Source organism: Megalops cyprinoides, chromosome 25, assembly GCF_013368585.1.
Source record: "Megalops cyprinoides isolate fMegCyp1 chromosome 25, fMegCyp1.pri, whole genome shotgun sequence".
In the NCBI taxonomy this organism is placed as follows: domain Eukaryota; kingdom Metazoa; phylum Chordata; class Actinopteri; order Elopiformes; family Megalopidae; genus Megalops; species Megalops cyprinoides.
In genome coordinates, this window is record NC_050607.1 from 11,745,605 (window position 1) to 11,770,046 (window position 24,442).

At 46.1% G+C, this 24,442-nt stretch overlaps 1 protein-coding gene across 1 annotated transcript in view; it reads left to right on the forward strand.

Annotated features, from left to right (window-relative positions):
* The first annotated feature begins 2,289 nt into the window (after positions 1-2,289).
* The window catches only part of grip1 (glutamate receptor interacting protein 1), a 216,954-nt gene continuing 194,801 nt past the window's right edge, over positions 2,290-24,442 (forward strand). The window contains exon 1 of the mRNA XM_036519977.1: positions 2,290-2,445. Coding sequence (XP_036375870.1) covers positions 2,391-2,445 — 55 coding nt within the window. The 5' untranslated portion in view covers positions 2,290-2,390. The remainder of the gene's footprint in view (positions 2,446-24,442) is intronic.

Here is a 24,442-nt window from a genome sequence, read left to right on the forward strand (position 1 = left end):
TTAGCATATTATGTTTATTAAGCCTATGCTAAATCCATACATCAGCTACTGCTGCTTATTAATGACCTCGGTCCATACCTCCTCCTCCATAGTTCCATTCCCTGGAGTCATTGACTTTTACAGATCAAGGGTTTCAGTTGGGAATGGCTGTAATTTATTTTGTGCTTTCACAGAAAGTGAGGGACATTTCAAGTGTGGACAAAAACAGCCTAACGAGGCATCTGAATGGAGCATGTCAGATTGTCACAGAATGTCACAGTGTCGTCCACCAATGAGAGTTGTCTACCTGTGGCAAACCTGGATGTGCCGTTCCCTCCTTTTCTCAAGAGAGGAAGAAAGAAAAGGAGGAGAAAGGAAGCCCCCCCACCGCAGCGCATGATAATGCCTTCCTCCAACAGGCCCAAAGGAGGGGCTGAGCCGTGGGATGTGAAAATGGAGTTTGATTTGTTATGTCTGCCCCGCTCATGCCAGGTCGGCTGTGCCCCTGGGCATCTGCTGGGGAGAGGGAAAGGCATGGGGGGAGGGGGGAGGCAGTGTGGGGAGGGTCATGTGGGTTTGTGGGAGTATTATGGAAATGAAGTGATGCGTGGCTAGCCTAGGGGGCGTTCCTCAGCTAAGAGAGATGGGGGGAAGGGGTGTGCTACAGGGGATGAGTGCTGAGCTCAGGGAGGACCTCACAGACACAATGCTGCTCAACTCGTTCACAAGTGTGCAAAACAGACCTTTATTTACTCAGCTAAATAACACCTCAAAGAATTCAGCCTCAGACGTTTCAGTTTCCTTCGAAAATGAACACACAACTGCATGCCAGTGCAAATTCCTGCCTTGTGTGAAGCATCAAACATCAACCTCCTGTTTCTCAGACCCACAGCACCGCTGCGAGGTCGGTGTGGACCAGTAGGGGGTGTAGTTCTTTACATACACGGAACACATAAAGATCAACTCTGGAAATTCGCTCGCTGCTGATATTAAGATGTGACATACAATAAAATTACAGTTTAACAAGCACTGATGACTGATTTCCTGTTTGAAATTGGTCTGAAATAAAGTCAAGCACAGCGGGAAGCGTGCAGTGGGGAGACATAGGCACCTGTTGTCCTCTCGGTGTGCCTGTAAAGTCTAAGGAATGCATGGGTTTACAATAGGAAATGGATTGTAAATGAAAATAAAATTACTACCCAACTCCTGGCTTTCTCTGAACATGACAACATAAACATAACATAAATATATCGTACTTACAGTACTGTCGGAATTATGCAACTATATCAATTTCATCTCACTCCCCTTCAGTTGATTAGAATTCAAACATTGCGCATAATTTGCATTAGAAGTATGACTCGTTACGTTCACCGCGACGTTCGTGCGGCAGGAATTATAGGGTAAGATAAGGCAGGATAAATTTTATTATCCTAGAAGCAACATTCTTTGTGGGCATAGCATCAAGTGCTGCTGTATACAAAACCAATAGAGCATGAGAGAAGAATAAATGAATATCAAAACCCAATAAAATACAATAAAATGAAAACAGTACATTGTTTTTAGTGTCCGTAGTGAATAATAACACCCTAGGGTATCACTGGCATATGATTACCTCAGCGCACGATGCCCTGAGGACTCGCCCGCTTGTATTTTCTCCAGACGCCGATGTCATGCTTTTGCTACACGCATGTGCGGCCCAGCGACCGCAAACCGAAATGACATTATTCGTTACCCCGTCCAGTTAAATATTGATTCACCTTCTGTGCAGGATTATTTAATACATTCTGTTGAACTTGGACGATTTGTGTCTAACGCGTGCAGACTTTGCTCTTAGATTCGTTAATCTTAGTGTTTGCATATCAAGCTAATGCACCTTCTTAATTCTGTAAAATATATTCATAACTAACAGCAATCTTAATGCGTTGCTGATTGCCCAACACGCCTCCTATCCAAATGAATGAATGAAGCTGTTCTGGGCTGCCTTATCGCGTGGACCAGACCATTGCCCTAACCATAGGCTAGCACTGCGCTTACAACCCACGCCGTGAAAAGGTTTTCAGTGGCAAAAACCTGCACCTGTTTTCGCGGAAACACGATTAACTTTAAAAAATATTTCAAAGGCGTCACGACTCGCGTTTGCTTGTCGTTTAGCAATTCTGCGTGGATAATCCGAGCTCTAACCGAACCGGGAACTCGCACGTTTCGCTCGGCGCTCTCCTCCTGTCTTAGTTCCTTCTGTCGCTCCCTCACGCACTCCAAAACGAGGCTGTGGGGAGACACGGCATTGAATTACACCGGGCAAAGAGAAAAGGAGAGACAGGGGGCTACGCACGAAAAGAAACCTGTGCAGAGATTGCAATGCGCCAGAGATTTAATTTCGAGGCGTTCTGAATGCTCACATTGCAAGGGAAATGCCGGGCTGGAAGAAGAACATTCCCGCCTGTCTCCAGGCTGACCAGGAAGGAGGTAGGAAAGCGCATTGGTTTTCTGTTTCAAACAAATAAAGTGGTCGCCTTGCTGCACCGGATCAGCTGAGAGTAAAAAAGCACTACTGGAGCCAGCTACCTCCGTTCTCAGCGATCTCCGCGGCCACTGTGCCAGAGAAAGTTACGTTGTTGAATGCTGGCTGTTTTGTTTACGGGCTTCCCAACCGCGCTCTGTTACATTGTACTCTGCGAACAAAAACAGTGTTGGTTTCATTCACTTTCATTTATCGGCAACTTTTTGCGTGTGGCCAGCGGGTTGCGAGTGCCCTGCCAGTACGACAGTGTTGTGTTACAGGGCCTGTCCCCAGAAGTGTCTGTTCAGAAGTGTCTTCATGCACTTGTTCGTTCGTTCGCTTTCGAAAACGCATTGACCACGAGCAAGGGAACGCCTGCTTAAATATTATTATGAACCACCTAATACGCGTTTGATTCCATGTGACGGCAACATGAGAAAGTTGTAAGGGTTTAAAGCACGTAATTTAAGGCTCGTCTCGTTTTAGCATGTTGCAGTTGGGTGTATTTGTGTGCAGTATTTCCAGACAGTCGATTGGTTTGTCACAAGAGGTGTAAGGTAGGGTTGTGACTGAATGATGTAGCTTTTTATTTGAATTATGTTTTTTCTCCTGTAGGCGTTGATGCCAATTTACAAGATACACATGCAGATTTGGCAGAAATCTGCTGTTTGCAAAAATACGATCCGCGCCGTGGTTGTGTATTGTACAGTTTACTGAATTGTTATCTTTTCACCAGGAAGTGCACATTTCCATTGCTGTAGGGCATGGATTATTCCCTGTTACAGTAATTTAACATTCTGGAATTTCGGCCGCATGACGACTCTTTAGTTTTAAGACCCGTCACACTTAATTGATTTTGCACGTTATTGGAAAAAGCATAACGGGCGCAATCAATATAGCATATGGCTATAGTCTAGCCGCGCCAATTGTTCTTATGTTGCAGTTTGCTTTTGAATAGGAAAATACACTTCAGTACTCGGAAACTCGTTGTCACCAAATGGGTATGTCCTTAGCCATATACTGAAAATGTGATTCAGCAAGAAAGAGTGATGCAGACGGGATCGTTGAAAAAAATATATAATTTTCTTAATCTCGTCTCGTGATATTTCAGAGTCAAGGGTCAAAAAGACAAGGTGGAAAGCGACTATCTACTTGTTCGTGAGAATTTGGAGCAGGCGCTGCGCATATCCAGTTATCTGTGCAATCGGTGGATGCGTTAATGCAGTGATCTGTGTCCAGTGTCATCCTATCCAACCGCAATTAAGATCAGAGGATCTGCGCAGCATGTCTTCCGAACTGATGTCTGTGAACAAGCAGTTCCTAAACGTCTCATAAGTATTTTGGTTGAGAGACGCTACAGTTTGTTATAATTTGCGCTTGCTTCGAGCGCAAGTGACCCAAAAGTGGACTCTAAAGAGGTTGTGAACCAGCAACAAAACCCCAGATAACAACATTGCTCAAACAGTTGTGCACCAGGTGTACATCAAAGAGAGGAGACTCACGTGTTTTATTTGAAAATGATAAATTAATATGGCTCAGAGTCTTAAACTGAGGTCAGACTTTAATGGCAGGGTGGATTTGATATTGATCAAAGGATCTAACATATTGATTGTTCCATTCCCTTTCTCTCTGTCAGTAACCTGATTGGTCCCTTTTTGTTTGTGATTCCGCTCATTGAAGTGCATACCTCTGCCTCCTTCATTGCACACCAGTGTGCCTTGCAGGCTGGTGCGTATGCCCAATGTCCAGCTGGGTCTCTGAAAGTAAGCAGTCAGAAGTTTCAAATCAAAGAGGCAGATGACTTGGTATGCGTTTCCCCGCCACCACAGGCCACCAGAGCCAGTTGTGCTTCATTGTGCCAGCTCCAGGCTGGGACCAGCCAGGGGCACAGCGGTTGACCGAAATGCTCAACTGCATGCTGCAGATGTTCCAGAGGCCGAATCAACCAACAATAACAAGCTGATGCGATTGGAAATTAGGTGGGAAACCGCAGCAGGCGAGAGACGCGTCAGTGGCACTCTCTGAGAGAGATCACACGCTGGGGAGGAACACCTGCTCCAGGGTGCTCTGCAAAATAAGTCACACTTTATTTCTGCTGTTGCAATATTGTTTTATGTATTGGACATGTTTATTAAAGTGCCCTGAGCGGTTTAATGCACCAGCAGGCACTTGTCGTGTTGAAGTGCGGGGAAGATGAAAGGGGAGGGGGGGGGGTGCAGGTACACTCCGGAGAGTTCAGTGTGCTTTGGTACATACCCCCCCCCCCCCCACACCCCCCCCACACACACCCCCGGGCCTGATGCTTTTCTCTGCAGGTCAGCACTCATCCCCCACCCCCCTCCCCGCAGCTCGCTAACATGCTGAATCAGTTCAAACAGGTCCAGCGGGCGGGCGGAGGCGCAGATGCATTGTGGGGATGGTCCCGGGATGCAGATCTCATGGGCTCACAGGTGCCCCCAACCAGGGTTTCGGATTTTCAGCCAGCTTTTACAGCCTCGGATGCTATTTGGTCTTTGGGGTGCACCAGCAAAGGAGATCTGGGCAGAATCCTTTTCAATCCACAGGCTACTTGATTATTTTAAGTCTTCCCAGTGCTCTGCTCATTCTGTTGAAAGCTGGAATTACCTGACCAACAGCAGTGGGCTTGCAGAATTACCAACAAACAGTTTTAACCAACCTGACATTAACAGTGTTTAATATAAGTAAAAGTGTGTACCGGTGCTGCCCATCTGTAATGCTGGGTTTCCATTTGAGAATGTATGTCTGCGTGCAAGCCATGCGTGCTGAAAGACGTCATCACAAAGCATAGTTACTGATAACATCCTTGGTGCATTTTAACCAAATTTTGGGCAAAGTTTGTGAGTCCAGTCCAGTCAGAGCAATGCATTTGCTGTAGGGCGCCAGCAAGGTCTAAACAAATACCTCACGATAAAAATAATCGTTCTTCTAAAACTAGTTCAATTCCATATCCCTTCCAGCAATCTTAAATGAAAGCATCACTTCAGATTGTAAATGTAAATTTCACCTTGTTTCCTCTCTCATAATTTCTTTTGGATAGACCGGAATGGCTTGCCCCAGGAGGCTCTACACTATAATCTGTAACACTATCCCATGCTCAAAAACTATTTCCATTTTCCAAGTGTATGTAAAAAAAAACAACACTTGAATGGCACACAGGGCTATGAATACTGACACGCTAAACCTAACGCGGCTTTTAATGGCTCTGAAATGGCAGTCTCTTTGGTTGGATACGGTTTTGGGTAACGCTTGGAAATCAGCCACCCTTTCTCGGGATATTTCTCCCTGACTGGCTTCCATAATGTTGTGCTGGTGCCAGTTCTTCACATTAACTTTACTGAACGCCCATTTGAGTTGTCTTCCTTTCACTCAGCCGTTAATATGAACACCTGTGGCGTGACGTTTTGTGAAATTTATTGGATCTTAGATGCAGTGGGTTTCATCTTTAAAGCTCCCACGGTCATTTGGGTGAATTGATGAAGACCTGTGCAGCCAATTGTGGTACAATTCTGTGTCTGTTGCAAGAGTCCACCAATCTGTCATATTTAAAACAGTACCCTTGACAGTCACGGTGGAGGGAAGGTGATGGCAAAATGAAGTGAAATTAATTGAATTGCCCATTGAAAATACTGCAGGCATGACTGCATAGGAGCTGTTGCCGCAACCCTTTTAGTGGAGAGCTTGGATGTATTGAGCATTGCATACTAGCACCCGCCTATATTCTGCTAGCCTAGCAATCGCATCCCCTCAAAACATTTGTCCCTTTCCAATTACATTTCCATTAGCGCAGTAGTCATGCTGTATGTTCTCACCATAGTATGTATGAAATAAGGCATAATTAGAGGTGAGGGAAAGTACAGTATTAACGTATGGACAGGTTGTATAATCAGAGCGAAATGAAATGGGAAAATGTAAGAGATGTTTGAATTGCAGGGATGCTATTTTTCTTGCAGTACATTGTTCCATTTATATTTTTATACTAGGGGAAAAAGGGAAATTGCGTTTTTGGTGCTGAAAGGCATCTTTCATTTATCGCTCCATCTTTTCCCATTTAAGGCACATTTCCTCAGGCAGAGCATGCTTCCTCTGTATCAGGCCTTTAAAAGGCCCTATTAACTCCCGCTGAAATTGAGTCAAACCGAGACCTGGCTCTGATGATGGCTCCAGAAACGTGGCCCTCTGCCTGTGACGCTGCAGAGAGGAGGGTGTGAGAGAGAGACAGAGAAACATACAGAGAGAGAGAGAGAGAGAGAGAGAGAGCGAGAGACATAGAAAGAGAGAAAGAACGGGGGGGAGAGATGCATTCTGGGAAAGGTGTGAGACTGGCCCTGCCTCCTCATCATCACCCCGGTTCTGCCCCCAGGGCAGGAAGCCACAGCCCCCGTACTAAAGGTCATTTCCTCCATGTGTGCATTAAATCAAAAACTTGTTCATTTTGTTGAAGAGCGTGCGTTTAGCTAAGCTACGCAGTGCTTTCATGAAAATGTGATTGTAAGCTCATTCCTAATGACCAATTATGATGTTTTTTGGAGGAGAGTGTGGATGCTTTCATGTTCTGTAATTGGGGAAAATTGTCTTCTTGGCCTCTGCAACAGCAACAAGTGCACTGATGGGGAAAAACATTTTCTTTCCCAGTCAGGTTTTGTTGAGGGTTGTTGTAAGTGTTTGTAAATGGTTGTTTTTAGATGAAGGAAGAACTTGCCTTTTTATTCTAATAAACTGTCTTGTTGCTTCAATGTCGGCTTCACGTTGCTTCAATGCCTGCTGCAAGTACAAACATGCCTCAATCCCTAAGGATGATGTAGGAAGTAGGTATTTGGCTTGGTCCTCCGGAGCGAAAAAAAAAAGCTTTGTGTATTTTAAACATGCTGGCGAATGTAAATGATTTTCCTTTCAATGGGGTACCATTTGATTGTTTTTCTAAATCTTTCTTCTGGGCATGGAAATGTGTGTTTTTAGATGCATTTCAGATAAGTTGGTTATTGAGTTCTTTAGAACAAAATAGAACTGTTGGTTTTTGAATGTCATAGGCAGATTTTTTTTTTGTTATTCCTCTGAAAGGAAACGGTGCCTTTTTTTCTAATGCTTCGTGTTGTGCTGTCAGAACGTTTGCGGTAACAGAGCACAACATTCGCCAAGGGTTTCAGCTCAATAGCTGCTCACTACCATTCCTTGGAGGTCACATTGAATTCTGTTCATGCATAATCTCACTGTGATTCTTTGACACAATATGGGTATCTGTATCCATGGTGCATTTAAGTAACTTTCAATCACCATGGCTCAAAATTCTCAAAATCTCAAAATCAATCTGATTTGAAGAAATGGGCCTCAGTGTGGTGCAATGACAATGGTGCTAAACATGTGACCAGGGGGTCATAGGTTTATATCCCGATTCTTCAGGTGTTCCAGTGCAGCCCAGTGTGAGGCGATATCGAGCACCATCAGTGAAGTATGAAACAAATGCGGGAAACTGCAGTCTTTGTGCACAAGGGCATGTACCAAGCAAATAGATGCAATTTTGTGGTTTTGCCCTCTAGACCAGCTGAACAAACTTTGCAGCTCTCCGATTTTGGCCTCTGCCACGCTGTCATGTGGATAGAGCCACTCTGCTAAACAAAGTGGGGCTCCTACACATGAACTTGATTTACGACGAAGGGTGAGAGATTAATGATCCGTTAAGTCGGCATCCTGCATAATAAATATGAGAATGATGAACAGGAATGTGAGGTCTGCGCTCCATCAGCCCACAGAGCAAAGATACTCCTTTTATAATTAAGTTTTTTTTTTCCCTGAGATTAATTAAGGGAGGTAATTGGGTCAAAGTATTTTGGAAAGGACATTCAACAATCGGCACCAAAAAAAAAACAAGTTTTATGAAAGCACTGGTCCTGTTTTGGATGGTTTTGATGTAATGGGAAAAGATGTCTTCAAATAAGCTAAGAAATGGCTCCATTTCGCATCGATTTATGGTTATTGATTAAAGGCTCCTCTGAAGGAGTGTGCCATGGTTAAGGATGTGAAATCTTAACAACCCCATTTGAATCATTTGAGGCCAATTGTGGGGGGAAAAAAACAGCATGTTCCTTGGTTTCTCAGTGTCCCGTGTTGTTTTCCCTTATATAGCATGTAGTCTGTACCAGGATGGTGATCTATAATGACTACAGACAGGGTAACATGGCCCCAGTACTATCTGATAAAAAAACAGTGTCATGCTGTTACAGAATCGGTCCTGACTGGGTGCAGTCAAAGTGGTGAAATTACCTCTCTGCTCACAGCTCTTCCACTGTAAGTGAGTGGTAGTGTTGCGAAGATGACAATGCAATCAAAAAGGATTTCGCCCGGGGTAAGGTTTTTATCCTGTATGCAGAGCCATCTGAAGTAGCGCAGCTCTGGTGGCGCACTGACTGTTTCTCACTCTAAGGGCTTGCGTATCAAAAGCGTATTAAAAAGGTTGTCATCTTACGAATAAACACCCCTGAGCCTCACGCTGCCCCTCTGAAAGGGGGGAGCTCATGCAGGCAGAGGCCCAGGTGCATTGTGGGGGTTCTGCAGAGCACAGGAGGCTGTTGGGATTTGTAGTGTGGAGATGAAGAGTGGCAGTCACCCCACTGCACATGGAGCGATGCACCAACGTGTGGCTACCCATCTTCACCACAGTGGCCACGATGTGCTGTTCCTGTTTCGCTCTGCACACACCATGGGTCTGGCACTGGGAAAAAAGCCCAGGGTGCATCTGTCTGCCTGGCAAATGGAAGGTACCATTTGTGCCCATGGCTGTGATTGGTTGGGCTGTGCAAACCCCCCAGCACCTCCTGTGCATATGTGGATCTGACACGATGATGCGCGTGTCAGTCTGTGTGCATCCGGGTTTTCCTCAGGCCGGCATGCGGGACTCCTCTCAGCTCAGTGTCGGTCTTGGTAGACCACGTGACTGAACCTGCAGTCGTGAACAATCCACGCCAGTAATAACCCGAGGTGATTGTGTACCGGGTGACGAACGGCGAGAGTGGATTATCGAGTTATTCGATTGATTCCGAACCTCTGAAATCCCACATCAAGGTGTGAGGAGATCTCGCTGCTGCTAAGGGCTCGAGAGTCTGGAAGCTGATCAGGATTCAGGATTTTACCTCTGTGCTCTAACTGTGTTGCGATGCTGAATTTACAATGCGCCTTGCTGGAGCTGCGTGCCACACTCACATACTGGTAATTTGCTTAACCTAACTCGAGCGCACTTGGCATTTCACTTCTCAGTTCTCCTAGTTCTTCCCTCCTTTCGATCTGCATTTTAGCATCTAGAGACCGTGATTTATCTTTCATCCTCTGCTCAGGGTGGCCACTTGCAGGCGCATTAGTTGGCTGTTTGGATGCCATGGTTACAGTACCTAATCACTGACATTTGTGAGAAATGATACAAGGAGGTGGAAAATTGGGACCGTTTATTTCAAAATTTTATTTAAAAGCCAAACTGACATACCTCTTTCTCTGGTTGGCTTTTGACAAGGTAAACAAAACAGTCATTTATTTTTACAACATATTTTTGACATTTTGTTTTAACAAACTTTCTGTTGAATGACTTTCTGTGGCATTTTGAGAAAAGAACTTTACTTACCAACGCAGACCTGTGTATGAGTATGACTTCAACAGCCAATAAAGAGGAAGCAACCATGGAGAAGCAGACAGGCAGGTGGCACCATGGGAAGTTTCCGGGTCCTTTGGAGTACATGCTGTGTGCACATCACATTCATAGGCCTCAGTTTTCAGACAGCTCACATCTCCAGATGCTTTTCAGGTATTGACCCACCACTGAGAACAACAGCGTTTATGGAAAGGAGAACCCTGTCCATTGCATACACAGGTATATCTCACTCCCTCTCAATCTCCTGTTTATACCTTTTCACAACCTGCTGTGCTGCATTGCTTTGGAAACTAGTGGAAGTAACTGAAGGTGTTTTCAGCAATGCAGTTACCATTTATTGGATTATTTCGCTCGGTTTTTGAGTGCGTCGGCCAGATGGAGGCCTATTCGTTTAGCGAAATTAAGCAGTCAGCTGTTGCGGTGCTGTTTCGAGCCACGGTAACTGGATGCACATTCAGATGAGGCTTTTTTACATAAACCGTGCTTGGCATTCAAGTGTGACGGGGCGTATTATGTCTTGCCATCGAATAAAAATGGTTCCCCCCTAAAACAGCAGGTGATTTATAAAAACTGAGCTCGGTGGCGTCAACAGGGACATTAGTCTGTAAGACGTTAACAAAAGTGCCGCGACTGTAAGCGGAGATTAATTTTTAATTTTAAGGCAGGAAATTCTATCTGGCGATTCATATCTAAAATAAATTGATGAGGGGAAATGAATAAAACAAGATCTTTCCAGTAGACCCGGGGTGTTCATCAGGCTGCTTGTTGACTCACGCTGAACATATATGCATCTCATGAATGACAATTCATATCTATACTATTAGGAGCTATGATTGGACAAACATTATTCATTTGTGGTGCGAGGTGGCAGAGCTGTCACCCGCCGCTGATGAGAATGTGGGAGGCTATGGAGATTATTAAATACAGAGCACCATTGCCGGTCTAGCCTGCATTATGGAATTTGTTATATAGTCGGCTGTTTGTTTGTAAATCCATGTGAATAATGGATGATACAAAACTTCTTTCCAGAAGGGTGTGGTCGCTTGAAACGGACATTTCTGGCATCAATACTTTCTGGAAAAACAAGCAGATTCCTTCTGCAAAGAGACAGGGAAGCGGAGTCCGACACGAGCCGTTTTCATCCGAAGTTTTTTGGTGCGGAGAAGAACCTTGAAGAAGGACCAGCCCTCTGTGTCACCTTGCTGATAAGGCGGCGTTGTGAAGCGCAGTTTCAGAAAGGCTCCCGGAAAAGTGCCGGGGATTTTCACAGAAACTGCTGGCGGAGCAGGAGCTGATAACGGCCTGAAGAAAGAGAGGCTCAGATGAGCCGTGGGGCCGGGAGGCTGAGGGCTGTTTGGGTGAGCAGGGACAGGGGCGGGTGCGAGACTCTGTCAGACTGACGCTGAGCCAGGAGAAAAGGGGACATTTTCGGGGGGGGGGTTGTCAGTCTGCACCTGTCCTGCACGGATTCCGGTCATCTGCCCAGTGAGAGGCAAGATTCCTCTTGACATACTGACCACAGAGAAACCATGTGAAAACCACAGAAACCTAAATCCTGAGTAAAAAGACCATTAAATAAATGCCAGAATATGCTCTGTTCCTTGTCCTTTTCGATTGCTTGTACGTCCTAATTTTCCCTGCTTCGTTACATCATGGTGAATGCTCTGGTGCCCCTCTTCACACTTCTTGCAATTAGTCTGTCCTCCTGTTCAGCCGCATCTGCTCATTGTAGCCAGTCACAAGTCACTTTCTGTCCGCAGGAGAAAACAGTTGGCTGCCATTAATTGGGAAAGTGGGTATGGTGTGTTTCCTGTCCCTGCAGTGACCATGTGCGGTTTGGTGGCTCTTGCTTCTGAAGAGGAGAGGATTAAAATGTCCTTGCGTTAGTATTTCTGCGATATGGCCTCCTCCTTCACGGTGCTCTTTACCGAGCGTTGCCCGAAAACGCACAAAGGAACCATGACGGTTATCTGGCAAAGATGCCTGGAGAAGGTAATGTGAGGGGACAGCTTGCGACCTGCGGGTTCCCGCTGTCTTTTTGGGGGGGGAAACAAAGGCAAATCGAGAGTAGAAAGGAGGCTGACTCGTTTGGCGCATTGTCGTGAGCGGTACACCCAACCTACAATTGATCAATGTCATATCCAGCGCGGTGCCAAAGAGAGTTCTGCTTTGCCTTTTGGCGTCATGTTGCCTTACAGGAGACAGGCTTCAGGGTGCAGGGGTCTGAGTCACCTGATACAGAGACAGGAGCTGACACCTTCAAACTTATCAGCAGCTTTCACCATTCACAGTAACCGTGAGCCACTGCTTGCCTGTTTCTTTTATTTTTCCTTTTCCGACAGTACTGCTCAGCGGAAAGAGGAGGTTATCATTCACGTCAACATTAAAAGATGTGCAGGTTCCTCATTTACAGACAGGGAATGGCGTACAATTTGTACAGATATTCACATCTCCAGAACGAAGCAGGTAGTTACTGTATATTTGTGTTTAATGAACAGGCTTATTAGTGTTTCAGTGTTTTATTCTTGAGGAAACAAATGGTGCACCAGCCAGAGCACAGTGTGCTTGTAATTACCTTGTGAATACAAAATCAGAGCTGGACATCGCATGGATGGTTGCCAGTTTTAAGGTGCCTTGAAAACTCCCCCTTTTAACTTGCCTGTTGACACGTTGCTCCCACATGTTAGCTGCTCATGTTCATTCCATTTCTGTTTTTATACCAATTTTTTGTCTTTGATTTATCACCCAGGTTTAGAGGTTTTGATTTTTCATTCTTGTCTACTTTGTTACTGTGTCATGTACTCTGTTTTTACATTTGTTTGGATTAGGCTACTCCTACGCATTCCCCGAATCAGCTGCCTGCTTTCCGTAAAGTGCTCTGAGTTTTGAGGAAAGTGCTACATAAATACAAGGCATTATTGCTGTGTACAGTAGGTTACTTTAGTGAGCACGGTGGTGGTGGGGGCGCAGGTGGAATTCCTCTGGGGAGTAGTCACTCCTCGTCTTCCTGTACATCTCCTCCTCCTCCTGATTGCAGTGGTGTTCGTGCACGATGCACGCAGGGAGACACACGATCCATCACGGCCGGGGCCTGGCCCCGGAGCTGAAAAGGAGCCAGCGTGCCCTCTGCCACCCCCCCACCCCGATGACTCTGGCACGCTGCATCACATCAGGTTAAACAGCAGTAATGGTGATGCCTGAGCAGACCCTCCCACCCCTCCGCTGCTGTTCGTCTGATGGACTCTAAGCTGCGTTGTCATATTGGGGTCAGCCAAAAGAGAAGGCGTCATCATTTGCCGTGCCTCCTTCCTTTTTTGTGTGGACCCGAGCTCTGATGCGGAGAAGTCAGGATTCGCTGTCGAGCGGGAGACAGAGAGTGAGGGGAAACGTGACGTAAGGGTTTCAGCCTGTCCTTTAGCCATCCTCAAATTGTACCAGGTCTGTGTTTAGGCAGCGGCAGCAGAAACTCTGCATTGACCTCTGTTGATCTGGGCCAAGGCCAGAGTGTGGCATTCAGTGCAGAAGCTGTAGGCTTAAGACTGGGATGGGGTAGCACAGAGCATGAAAGGAGCCCAACCTTGTGTTACCCAATACCAGTCTTAAGCCTGCAGCTTCTGCAGTGAAAGCCACACTCCAGGAACCCAACCCTGTGTTCTGGCTGTTCCCCTTACCTGCACCAAACCTTTGGCCCGTTTTATGTCGGTGCTGAAGAAAGGAGGTGTGCTTAAAATGCGGCCTCAGAGGATCCTCTCAGAGGATAAGCTGGCATTGTTAATTGTGTCAAGACAGCCTTCACACTTGAAAACAAGATGCCCCCGATAGCACGATCCGTTGGGCCTTCCCCTGGGCCCGCCCCTCAATTGAATATCCTGCCTTCCAGGACTTATTTAGGGAAATGCGGCAGATGTGTTGTGGAGAGGCATCGGGTGGTTAATTTCCTGCTGTAGTTAAGGAAAGCATTCTGATGTTGGGAGGGCATAAGAATTCCTGTCCAGTGGCCCAAACGCTGAGTGCTTGTGACAAGAGCACAGCACACCAGGACGCTGTTTGCAAACTCAGCTGATGTCCTGCAGCTCTGCGTGTGTGTGTGTGTGTGTGTGTGTGTGTTTGAGATTGAAAGAGAGATAGGGAGAGTATGTGAGTCTGTGTGTGTGTGTGTCCAGGCATGCTTGCATGTGTGTGTATCTGTACTTGTTTGAGTATGTCCACGCTGTTCAGTTCCATGCCTCCTATGACACATTTCTGGCTGTGTGTAGCAGTGGGTTAAATGGGCACAGGCCTTGGATGCTGTCCCAGCTGAAAGGGCTTAGATAACTTTGCTGCCTTTCCTCTCCTTTTTTTATTTGCGCAGATTTGCTGACTGAGCTCACTGGTGTGTTTCTATCAGGCGGAATTCTGTCGAAAGGATAAACATCAAGCAAAATGAATCTTGTACCGGGACCAAAGTACAAATACACCTGGGGGAAGCAATAGTGCCACATGCGGGGTTCTTTGTCCTCTCAGAAACAAATGGAGTTTTAATTTGTACGTCCCCAGGTTGTGCTGGTGCTGGTCAGGATTCAAGCTTTGATTTGACAGAGGGTAATTTCCTTTGTGTTCACAGCGCACATCATTATAGTGCATTGTTGTTGTTTTTTTTGCCAATGACTGCCATCACCATAGATGTATTAGTCAAGCTAATTTGTTCAGGTTGGCCTGACAATATTCTATATATTTTCACACATGCTGACGCGGTTCTTTGAGTGTGCCTCACTTTGTGAGCTGGTGATTGTCTGTGTCTTAATTTCGTTTGAAGACATTTTGTCAGTTGGGACCAAATGAGTCTGTGTGGGTGAATATTGGGGGTGGAGGTGGGCCCAGCGTTGGTCACCGTGCTTAACCGTCTGTGTCATGGCCGCTGAAACAGGAAGTGGGGTGCTGTCAAGAGGAGCCTGCCTCCCCCATCACTTCCTACTATAGCTGCAGGGAACCTGCTGGGGAGAGTGGGACAGATTACTGTCTAAGCCCAACCAGTAGGGAGGCCACTAAAAAGGTTTTATGAACAATTTATTACATGCTTATATAGCTACACCTATATACAACTGGTTTATAACTAAGCCTTATAAACCAGTGTGATGGATGCCACTGTTTAGAGCATGGCATTTTGATAAGTACTTAATTCATTGGTGGAAAATGCAGGGGTGCCTCTCTGTAATTGCTCCTCACTTGTATCTGCTATGATTGGCATTATGAAATAATTACCATAAAAGCACTCCTCCACTTTTGGCTCCTAATGTAAGTCACCTCCATAGTCTCTCCTTAGTCCCTGCCAAAGTAACACACTTTGCTGAGGAAAGTCTGACTGGTGTTGCATTGCATTATAGTACATTATTTATTCGCAAACACCATTATTCATAGCTTACATCTTAAATAACAGCCAGTAATGTGGTTGGACATTTACTTAAGCGGGCTACCTGGCTAGCAAACCTGCATGCATCTGGCTACAAATCAAGTTCCTAAAGTGCACCACAGTATTCCACACAGAGAACACGAGTATGATGTGGAGCGAAAGCAACATTCCTTCATATTAAACTGCTGCGTTGGTTATGGTATTTGTTAATTGAGAGCATTCTACAGGACCCTCTGTTTGGGCACTGAGTGGAGTTCTCTGATCTTGCTTATCCCAACTTTTGAGATGCTGCGGATCGCTTTGTGTTGAAATGTGTGCCTTGAATAAAGAAAAAGGAGGCAAGCGCTTCTGCACCATAAATAAATGCAGGGCACACGGCATGAATTGGATTATCACGCTCCAGCGCACTGTGTTTGCTGTTGATTCTGTTCTGCAGATGCCTATATCTGACTGCCGCTAACAGCGATCTCTGGCCTGGCTCTAGCGCCGTCCGGAGCCAGTTCAGGAAGCCATCGGTACGGTTTAAGCTGGTGTGAGAGGGCCCATGATAGGCTCATGTTAGAGAAGGTGCAGTCAGACTGAAGGGACCCGAGGCGGCATCACTGGAAGTCAGGTCTCTCCACAGCCCTGACCTCTTTTCCCGCCCACTGTCCATCTTTGTGTGGTCTGTGGAAAAGTAGTCAATCAAAAGCCACTCGCAATCCCTGTGCTGGATAAAGGGTGCATGCCTGGGGCGGTGTTCAATTGAAACGGCATTCATAAGTTTGTAATGAGCACTATTAACAAACTGACTGCGTGAACGTTTTAACACCAGCGCTTTCGTTAACGTGTCGCTGACATGAACTGAATTTCAATTTCCACAGCTCCAGCTCTGCTTCATGTTTCCAGAGCGAGGCTCTGAGCCTGGTGCCTTTAAATTGCTCTTATAACAAGCTGGTGATGGCTGGAGTTTATTTAATAATTGCGGCATTTCCCAGATGCCCCCTCTCTCCCTGCCCTCAAGTGCGAGGTTAAACGCGTCCGAGTGGGAGTTCGGTGAATGTGTTGGTTGGCTTCCCCTGCCTTGTCCTCCTCTGAGTCTTTTGAAACTAACAGGAGGAGTCAGAATGCCTGTAGGGGTTACCTAAAATATACACATCCTCCTCGCCCACGATTTGCCCCCTCTCACTCTCAGGCATTTGCGGGCTGTGGAAATGCCTCCCTCCGGTCCTGTGAACTCTTTGAAAATCCCAGCAAATTTTACAATGAGGAATCACCGGGGGCCCTCAGCAAATATGCCCTTTTAAGCTACGTCGGGCACCTGCAGGAAGCAGACGGAAGAACTGGGCACCCAAGTGAGCAATGGTTGTTTTACTTCACGGCTGATACTAGGCAGCTGCAAGGAGAGCCCCGAATGCGACAGACTGGTGCGTGGCGGCGATCCACCGCCGAAGAGCATAAGCTTTGGCTGACACCTCCCGCGGCATTAGCGGCGAGGCGCCCGGCCTCGCTCTCTCTCTCTTCCAAGTCTCTCCCACCACTGCCTGCTGCTCGCGAGCGTGTCAGAAATCTCATCTCCAGAATAATGAAGATAAGTAGAGTGAGGCAGGCCCCGGCGGGTGGATGCGATCCAGCCTGTGACTCACCCGCTGATCGCTAATCACACACCATTCATTTCGGGCGTCTGTAAGGCAAAGAGGCAGCAAACCCCCGTTTCTGGCTGGTGAAAGACCAGCTAATGGTGCATTGGATTACAAATAATGTATGATTTTGAAATGTGTGGGGTTCATGGCTGTGGCTTGCTTGCTCAACACCCCCCTTTTTTTTTTTTTTGCACTCTGTAGCTTTGATCCCACGCTGAAATTGAATGTCTTCCATTAAAGCAAAATGTTTCACCTAAATGCCAATTGAAAGTTCAATACTTTTGAAGTATTTTCTCTTTTTTCTTCCTTTATTTTTTTTACAAAGAGGCAGGTTTGTTGTTTGGAAGTAGTCTGGCTTTGGAAACGTTGCAGCATGGATACAAGTTTGCGCAAAACCCCTTCTTTCCGAAATGTATTTCCGGGCTGAAAAGGAGTCTCCTGCCAGCGGTATTTGTTCAGCTTGCTTTCCTCCACCGCCGAGCTCTGCACTGTCCCTCATCTTTCCATTTCATTTCCAATAATCTTTCCACGCCGAAGGCTGTCGTAAGCCTCTTTTGATTCCTTTTTGTGCTCAAGCTTCCATTTCAGAGGCTCCAGCATCCTCCGGAATGCCTCTGTGTTACTCTCTCCCCCCCGCCTCGGTGAGGCGCAGACTCCCTAATTGAAGCTTTGCTCGGCTCGTGAAACCCTGACACAGGGGCTGGTTTTGAGGAAAAGCCGGCGGCTGGAAAAGCACTACTGGCCCTTTGCAGGCCCCCCTTGGGGAGGGGGGGGAGGCTGATGGCCGCCGTGGGGAGATGTCAGAATTCGGGGGGATTTTTGTGCGGTCGTGACACGGCCAAGCGGTAGACCGTCTTCTGCCTCTTAGAAGACTTCAAAAAAAGTCACCTAGTTCTGTCATAAGACGGGAGTGGGAGGTACTGTTCTGTGGGTGTTTTTTTTTTTGGGGGGGGGGTGGATTAAACGCTAATCGTGTTGTCTCCTTGGATACGCTGTCAAACAGCTGCTGATAGATGGTCTTTTTTCGTGTGTTGACTGTTTGCTCTTTGTGCCTGTTCAAACGCTGTTGAACCGCAGCACTTCAAAGTCAGCCATTTGACCAAAAAAATTAACATTTGTACCTGACACTATTGAAATTGGATTTTGTATTATAATTTTCCTTTTCGGATGAATCATTTTACATTTGACATATGATAAGGGCTTCAAAGTATCAAATATTCTTTTTTTTTCCTCTTTCCTTTTGAGAGATTAGTGCATGTAGTAAATGATTTTTGACTTGTTTTCTACCCTTTGTCCAAATTTCCTCATGGCTGCTGTAATGAAACAAAACATGAAACAAAACAAATCTCTGTGGAGAGGTACAAATGCACCATTTAATTTCCTACCACCCTTTTTTTTAAAGCATGTGAGGTCATGTTTGGCAAGGCATTTATTCAAACGGGTGTTTTCATTTCGTATTGCTGTGACAGGTTTGTTTATTTGCGCCAGGTGGATTGACGGGAGCGTATTTAAGTCCTTGCTGACAATGATGCATCGCTGATGGCTCCTGGCATGCTAATGGACCCACACGCTTCAACTTTTCCATCTTTGTGTTTTTTTTTTTTTTTCTTCATGACAAGAGTGATAAGTACTTGCACGGTCTGAGGCATCATATGAATATTAAATCGCCATGACTTCAGTGTTCAAATTCTTATTCACAAATCGTTTTTACTTATGTCTGTTGTCCATATCCACAGCAGTTTGCATTTTTACTTTACATTGTAAATGTACGGGTTTGCGATTTTTTTAGGGAGCCGTCAATATTGTGTCATTGCAAGCACCAACTTCTCTGTGTCCATGGGGTCAGCATTCATGACCCCTATAGTCGGGAGTCTGGCCCTCAGCCACAGTGCTGGCCTTCTCTAATGTATTCTCTCTCCACTGCTCTCAGCTGGCAGGAGCCGCCTGGCAGAAAGAGGCAGTGTGAGTGCCAGAGTCTGTTTAAAGCTAGTATGGAGGGAGCCCCACCGCTTTACCTGTCCCCCGAATATCACACAGCCCTGGCTCCGAGCAGCTGAGTCCCTCTGAAAACCTGCCTGTCGGTCGAGCGATTGCGTATTGATTTCCCCTCGGGTTGACCCGTCCCCGACCAAAGCCGCTGCACGTCCCCAAGCGCCACCGCGGCTCAAGAGATCAAGGGGGCTTTAGAGCGCAGATATATTACTGTGAACTGCTTCACGTTCGCAGCCCAGGTTTCAGTACGCCACGTGTGCTGCCATGTGTCAATTTTTAATTCGTATTTGAGAGGGGCTGACAGCTCAGCCCATTACCTGGCACGTGTGAAAGCAAAAGTGTTGCCTAGAGTGACGAATCTTGGAATGATTGGCTAAGATGGTCCACAGGTTGGGCTAAGCAACGGATGCAGCTTGATTCTGGGCAGAAAGGACTGCCACCTTGTGAGCTGGATGCTCTGAGGAACTGTAGCCAGTAGCTGTTAATGATGAGCAACACGTTTGTTTGTGTGGGTGAACCAGGACACAGTCTCCCATTATATTCTGTCACCTTGTTAGCTCCCTCAAAACAAACTCTTGTTTAACACCTTCGCGGTAATCACATTATCAGATCTGAGCGAGGCCACCTGAGGTAAATTGGTTCGTAAAATCGAGAGATCAACAGAGACAGAGATTTAGGATTGTTTATTATCATTTTTCAGTCTGCTAATTAAGCTGATTCACAGGTAGTACTTTGGGATGTTCAAGCTAACATTTAAGGGAAAACTTTACAATGACAGTGCAATAAGCCTGTAGTTCTGCATGCAGACAGTTTAACATTCCACCTTAATTATTCCCTCACTGCACAGCTAGGGCTCAGCGGGGGATTATGGTAGACAAAGGGACATTTGCATAAAACTGCCCTGTAGCCGGCCGTCTGAATCATTATTTGCTGTGGCTTTATTAAGGAGTAGTTAATAGAAATGGATCCTTCCTTGCCGTAGACAAAATAGGAACCGACATGACGGCAGGAACGCTGATAATGTACCCAGTGAAACTGGATGTAAATGACTGGAATGAATTAAAAAGGATGCAATGCTGATACCAGAGCTCAGCTTAGAGTGTCAATAAATGGAAATCTGGCATGAGGAGGTGGCTCTCCAAGTTACATGCATTACATTACTGGCATTTAGTGAAGGTTCACTGTACATAGGGTACAGTTTTTTTACATATTACCCATTTAAACAGCTGGATATTTACTGAGGCAATTTTGGGTACCTTGCACTGAAAACCGGCAACCTTTTGGCCTGGCCCTTACCACTGTGCTACATTGCGGCCCTCCGTTGAGAATTGACAGCAGTGTGATAATTTACTGTATTTGTAATGTGAATGAAGTCTTTTGTGTTCAGTTATTTCAAATCTACAGTTGAACCTGTGGCCTGTTTACCATTTTTTTAGTACAGCTTTCTCCCCGTAAGACTCAAGGTGGTCATAAAGTATTCCAATGGCAGATGCTATGTAATATTTAAATCTAATTAATGCGGTCTGAGTTGTGGTTGTGATTCTTAAACAGACAGTAAACAGTGAGGGCATTCTCAGTTTCATTATGATGAAGCCAATTAAACTGGGATATCAAACCCAATTAATGACATGTTAACACCTTAATCTCATGCTTTTAACTTGCTTATTCATCGAGATGGCTAATTGAACATGCTGCAAGCTGTTCATGCATTGGGTGTTAGCATCATGTATTTGAACCTGTTTTAACGCATGCGTTCAGGAACATTTATCACACTTGGCAGACTTCTAATTAAAAAATGCATTTCTTTACTTGCTCTGAGGGTTTGTGTGATTGTGCAACCAGTCTTTGTGGGCCGACTACAATTTAGACACTATTCCATGACCAGTTTTGACAATACAGTGCAATCGTTGTAGATGAAATTTGCTCCTCAGTGTTAAGTATTTGTGTTGTCTTCATGCGACTGAAAGTGTTGCATACAGATTTACATTGTTTAGCCAAATTAAGTTGAGTAACTTTGTGAACTGCTTTGCATCAATGCTCATTTTGCAGGTGAGTCTTCGAACATAATACGGCGTCACACTGTCGGTTTTGTTTGAACGTTTTTGTTTGTTATAATCTAAATTCCAGTCATTCTTTTCTTCCCTTTTTTAAATTCTCCAGGCGGGGCATGCCCCCAGCCCCAGCCACCCCCCCCCCCTTTCCACTCACTCATGTTCATTGATAAAAACTGGCAGTCCTGTGATTGCACAATCCCTGTTCAGCTGTGCAGAACTAAAAACGTTTCATTGGCCAAATGCGTCGTGAGGAAGCAGTTGAACATAAAATGACAAAAACAGGCAGTGAAGGTAAGACTCTGAGTAGCTGTCAACAACATACCCTGTAGACTAACGCTAGCTTGTCTAATCTCAAAGATCATGTTCTTTTCTCAAGTGAATAAATACCTAGCCAAATGTGACCTGTCCTAACGTTGAGAAAGAAAGTAAAATTTCATGTTTGTACCTCTCAGCAGAGACTTAGGCCTACTTTCTGTTTGTACCACACCTTATGAATTAAGCACTAATCCTCTACCTGTGGAAACACCTGAGGCCTACTCCACTCCTCCGCCTTGGCCCTGCTTTTGGCTGGGTTTCCCGTGCTGCTAACGGGCCGATAACAGCAGGCCGCTGATGCGAGGCGGCCCACTCTCTCTGTCTCATTACTCATCAGCCTCCTGCTTTCCGCACGCGGATTCCACAGACCCGTGTGATTAAAAACAAATACGCTTCCTCCCGTAATTGCTTTGTCAAGAGAGTAACACTTTTCATTTAGCTTCACGCGCCCTTGTCACGCTTACCTGTTTCCAGATTTTTATTTATTTATTTAATTTCCCAAAGCTGTTTATTGGTTTTGCATGCCTTACAATGATCCAGTATATTCTACAATATGTGTAGAGGCTGAGTATCTAAAGTAAAGTCATACGAAATAATGTAATAGCTGATTTTTATTTATTTATTTATTTTTTTGGAGGTGTGTTGGCCATCTGGCACCACCCTTTGATGGGTCACCACTCTCCACAGCGGAACACGTCAGGCAGTAGCTCACAGAATGCTGAATGCATCCATTTTGATTTGATTGCTTAATTGTTTCCGCCCTGAAGAAGACTGCAGTGCAGCAGGCACAGAATCGACCACGTATGGGAAATCCCTGCTGATTCCCAGGATTGATCTGCCTCTGTAGGGGACTCGGTTGTGGGAGCTGGTGCTGGAAAGGTTTTTTTTTTTTTTTTGGTTCAGTGCAGGTGTGACGTGGTTGCCGGTCCCTTTGTCCCGGAGGTCACATTGGGTTTTGGCAGCCGCTGCTGTCAGAGTTTGGCTGCAGATGTTCCATCATGTGAAAGAGCATTGAGAACAGAGGTGGGCAGCTGCACGGGCTCTGAAGAGACTGCAGCCGTGCGACTCCCGGCTCCAAACAGCCTGCGTCCAGCCACCACATCTCACAGTAACAGTACCTCACACACAACCTGAAAAGGAAACTAAGAGGAATTCACCGATCCCAGTGCGTGATCATAAAATCTGCAATTATTCATCCATGCACACAGAGGATTTAAGCCGGTGTCAGCCTTATTATTTATGATTGCCTTTGTGGCAATGGCAAGAATATACCCCTGAGAGTGTGTGTTTGGAATGTGACACTCTGCATCGATGGCACGTCCTGTAGCCTTGCTTTGTGGAGGCGGTGTTCAGAGGCAGGGGAACTGGTCACAAAAACAAAGCGTTGCCTATTCAAATCTAAGAGGGCACGTTTTACTTTCAAGCTGTCCTGAATTGTCTCAGTATGTGTCAAGCTGCATGAATGGGTTTTTGGAAAAAAAAGGTAAAGTATATAAATTGCCTGAGTTACCTCAGAACCTGCTCAGCAAATGAGTAATACTTTAAAGAGCCGTGTCTGTTATGAGGACGGGGAGCCGCAGGTTTGTTTCCGCGGATAATTGCAGACGTAAGCGGTTCGCTCCCGGGACCAGCTCGGGCCCCCCCCCCCCCCCCCACCGTGTGGGACGGCAGTTGCGGCAGGAGGCAGGCGCGAAGCGGACCCGCGGTGAGAGCCGGGTCCGTGGGAACTCGCCTGGGTGGCGGTGAATTCTTAGCCCGCCTCCTAATCTCCCTCTCCAGGCCTCTAATCCCCCTACCTCCCTCCCCTTGAACGAGGTGCTTTTTTTCCCTCCCCTGTGAGGGAGGATGTCGGAGGTGCAGGGGTTAGAGAGAAAGGTAGAACCGCAGCGGTGCTCTCCCAGGGGTTCAGCCCCTCCAGCGCAGCCGGTGACAGCCGGCCCAGTGCCGCAGTACCTGGGAAACCGCACTCTCAAAAGCAATTAGTAATTTACCGCACATCCCTGTGCACTCGGTACGGCCTGGCATACATCACCGAGGCGGGCGTCTGCTCAGCTCATCGCCTAATCATTTATATGGTGGAGCGCTGATAAATGAATCATTCTTTTCTTTTGTAAATCTTTTACTCAGCATTCCGCGGCCCCGGTTAATGCATTCCGATGCGCGCGCTTTGTCACGGGGCGTAATTTACACCCTGCAATGCAGACGCTGCAATCTGGTGCACAAGGTAAGTCAGGAAGGTCACTCGTTAAAGGGTGAATCAAAGATGTGGTCTTTTGTTCTTTTCCTTTTTCATTCCTTAGGATTTATTAGGTGAGCACATCGAAAAGCTGGGAGCTGGTTTCACAGCGGAGAATCCACTAGCTGTGTTTGTATTTAAGATGAATACAGATCTGGCACAGGTTAAAGTCAGTCCTAAAGTGAACATGCTGTTATCCAGGCTGCCAGCCATAGTGCAGCGCTCATCCACTCCTCCTGACCCCCAGTCTGTCAATCATCAGTAATGCTACGTCGCCTTCTGGGAACCTCGACCCCTGCTATTAGCACTGCACATCACACCTTTCACAATATTTCCACTGACCTCATTGTGTGGCTTCCCCCATCTTTAATGCATGAATATGTGTTTCATTTATAGCTCTCTGCAGCACGTCATTTCCGACTTCAATATGAGCCCTCAAATAATGGACAGTTTGCTGCCCTGGCCTTTAATTTCACAGTGAAATGTTTTTGTTGAAACTCAGTGCACTCCATCTTCCTTCCTGTCTGCCTCTAGTTTACAGAATGGTCTGTGAAGCCAATGGTTCCCTTTCTGCTGTTTAGAGCACTGTTCACAGATCCAGTAGGATAACTGCCTTTGGGCATCATTACCCAGGGGCTCAATGAAATCTTTGCAGGTCCCCTGCAAAGGTGTAGTGTGTGTTTGAACATAACTGGATTGGT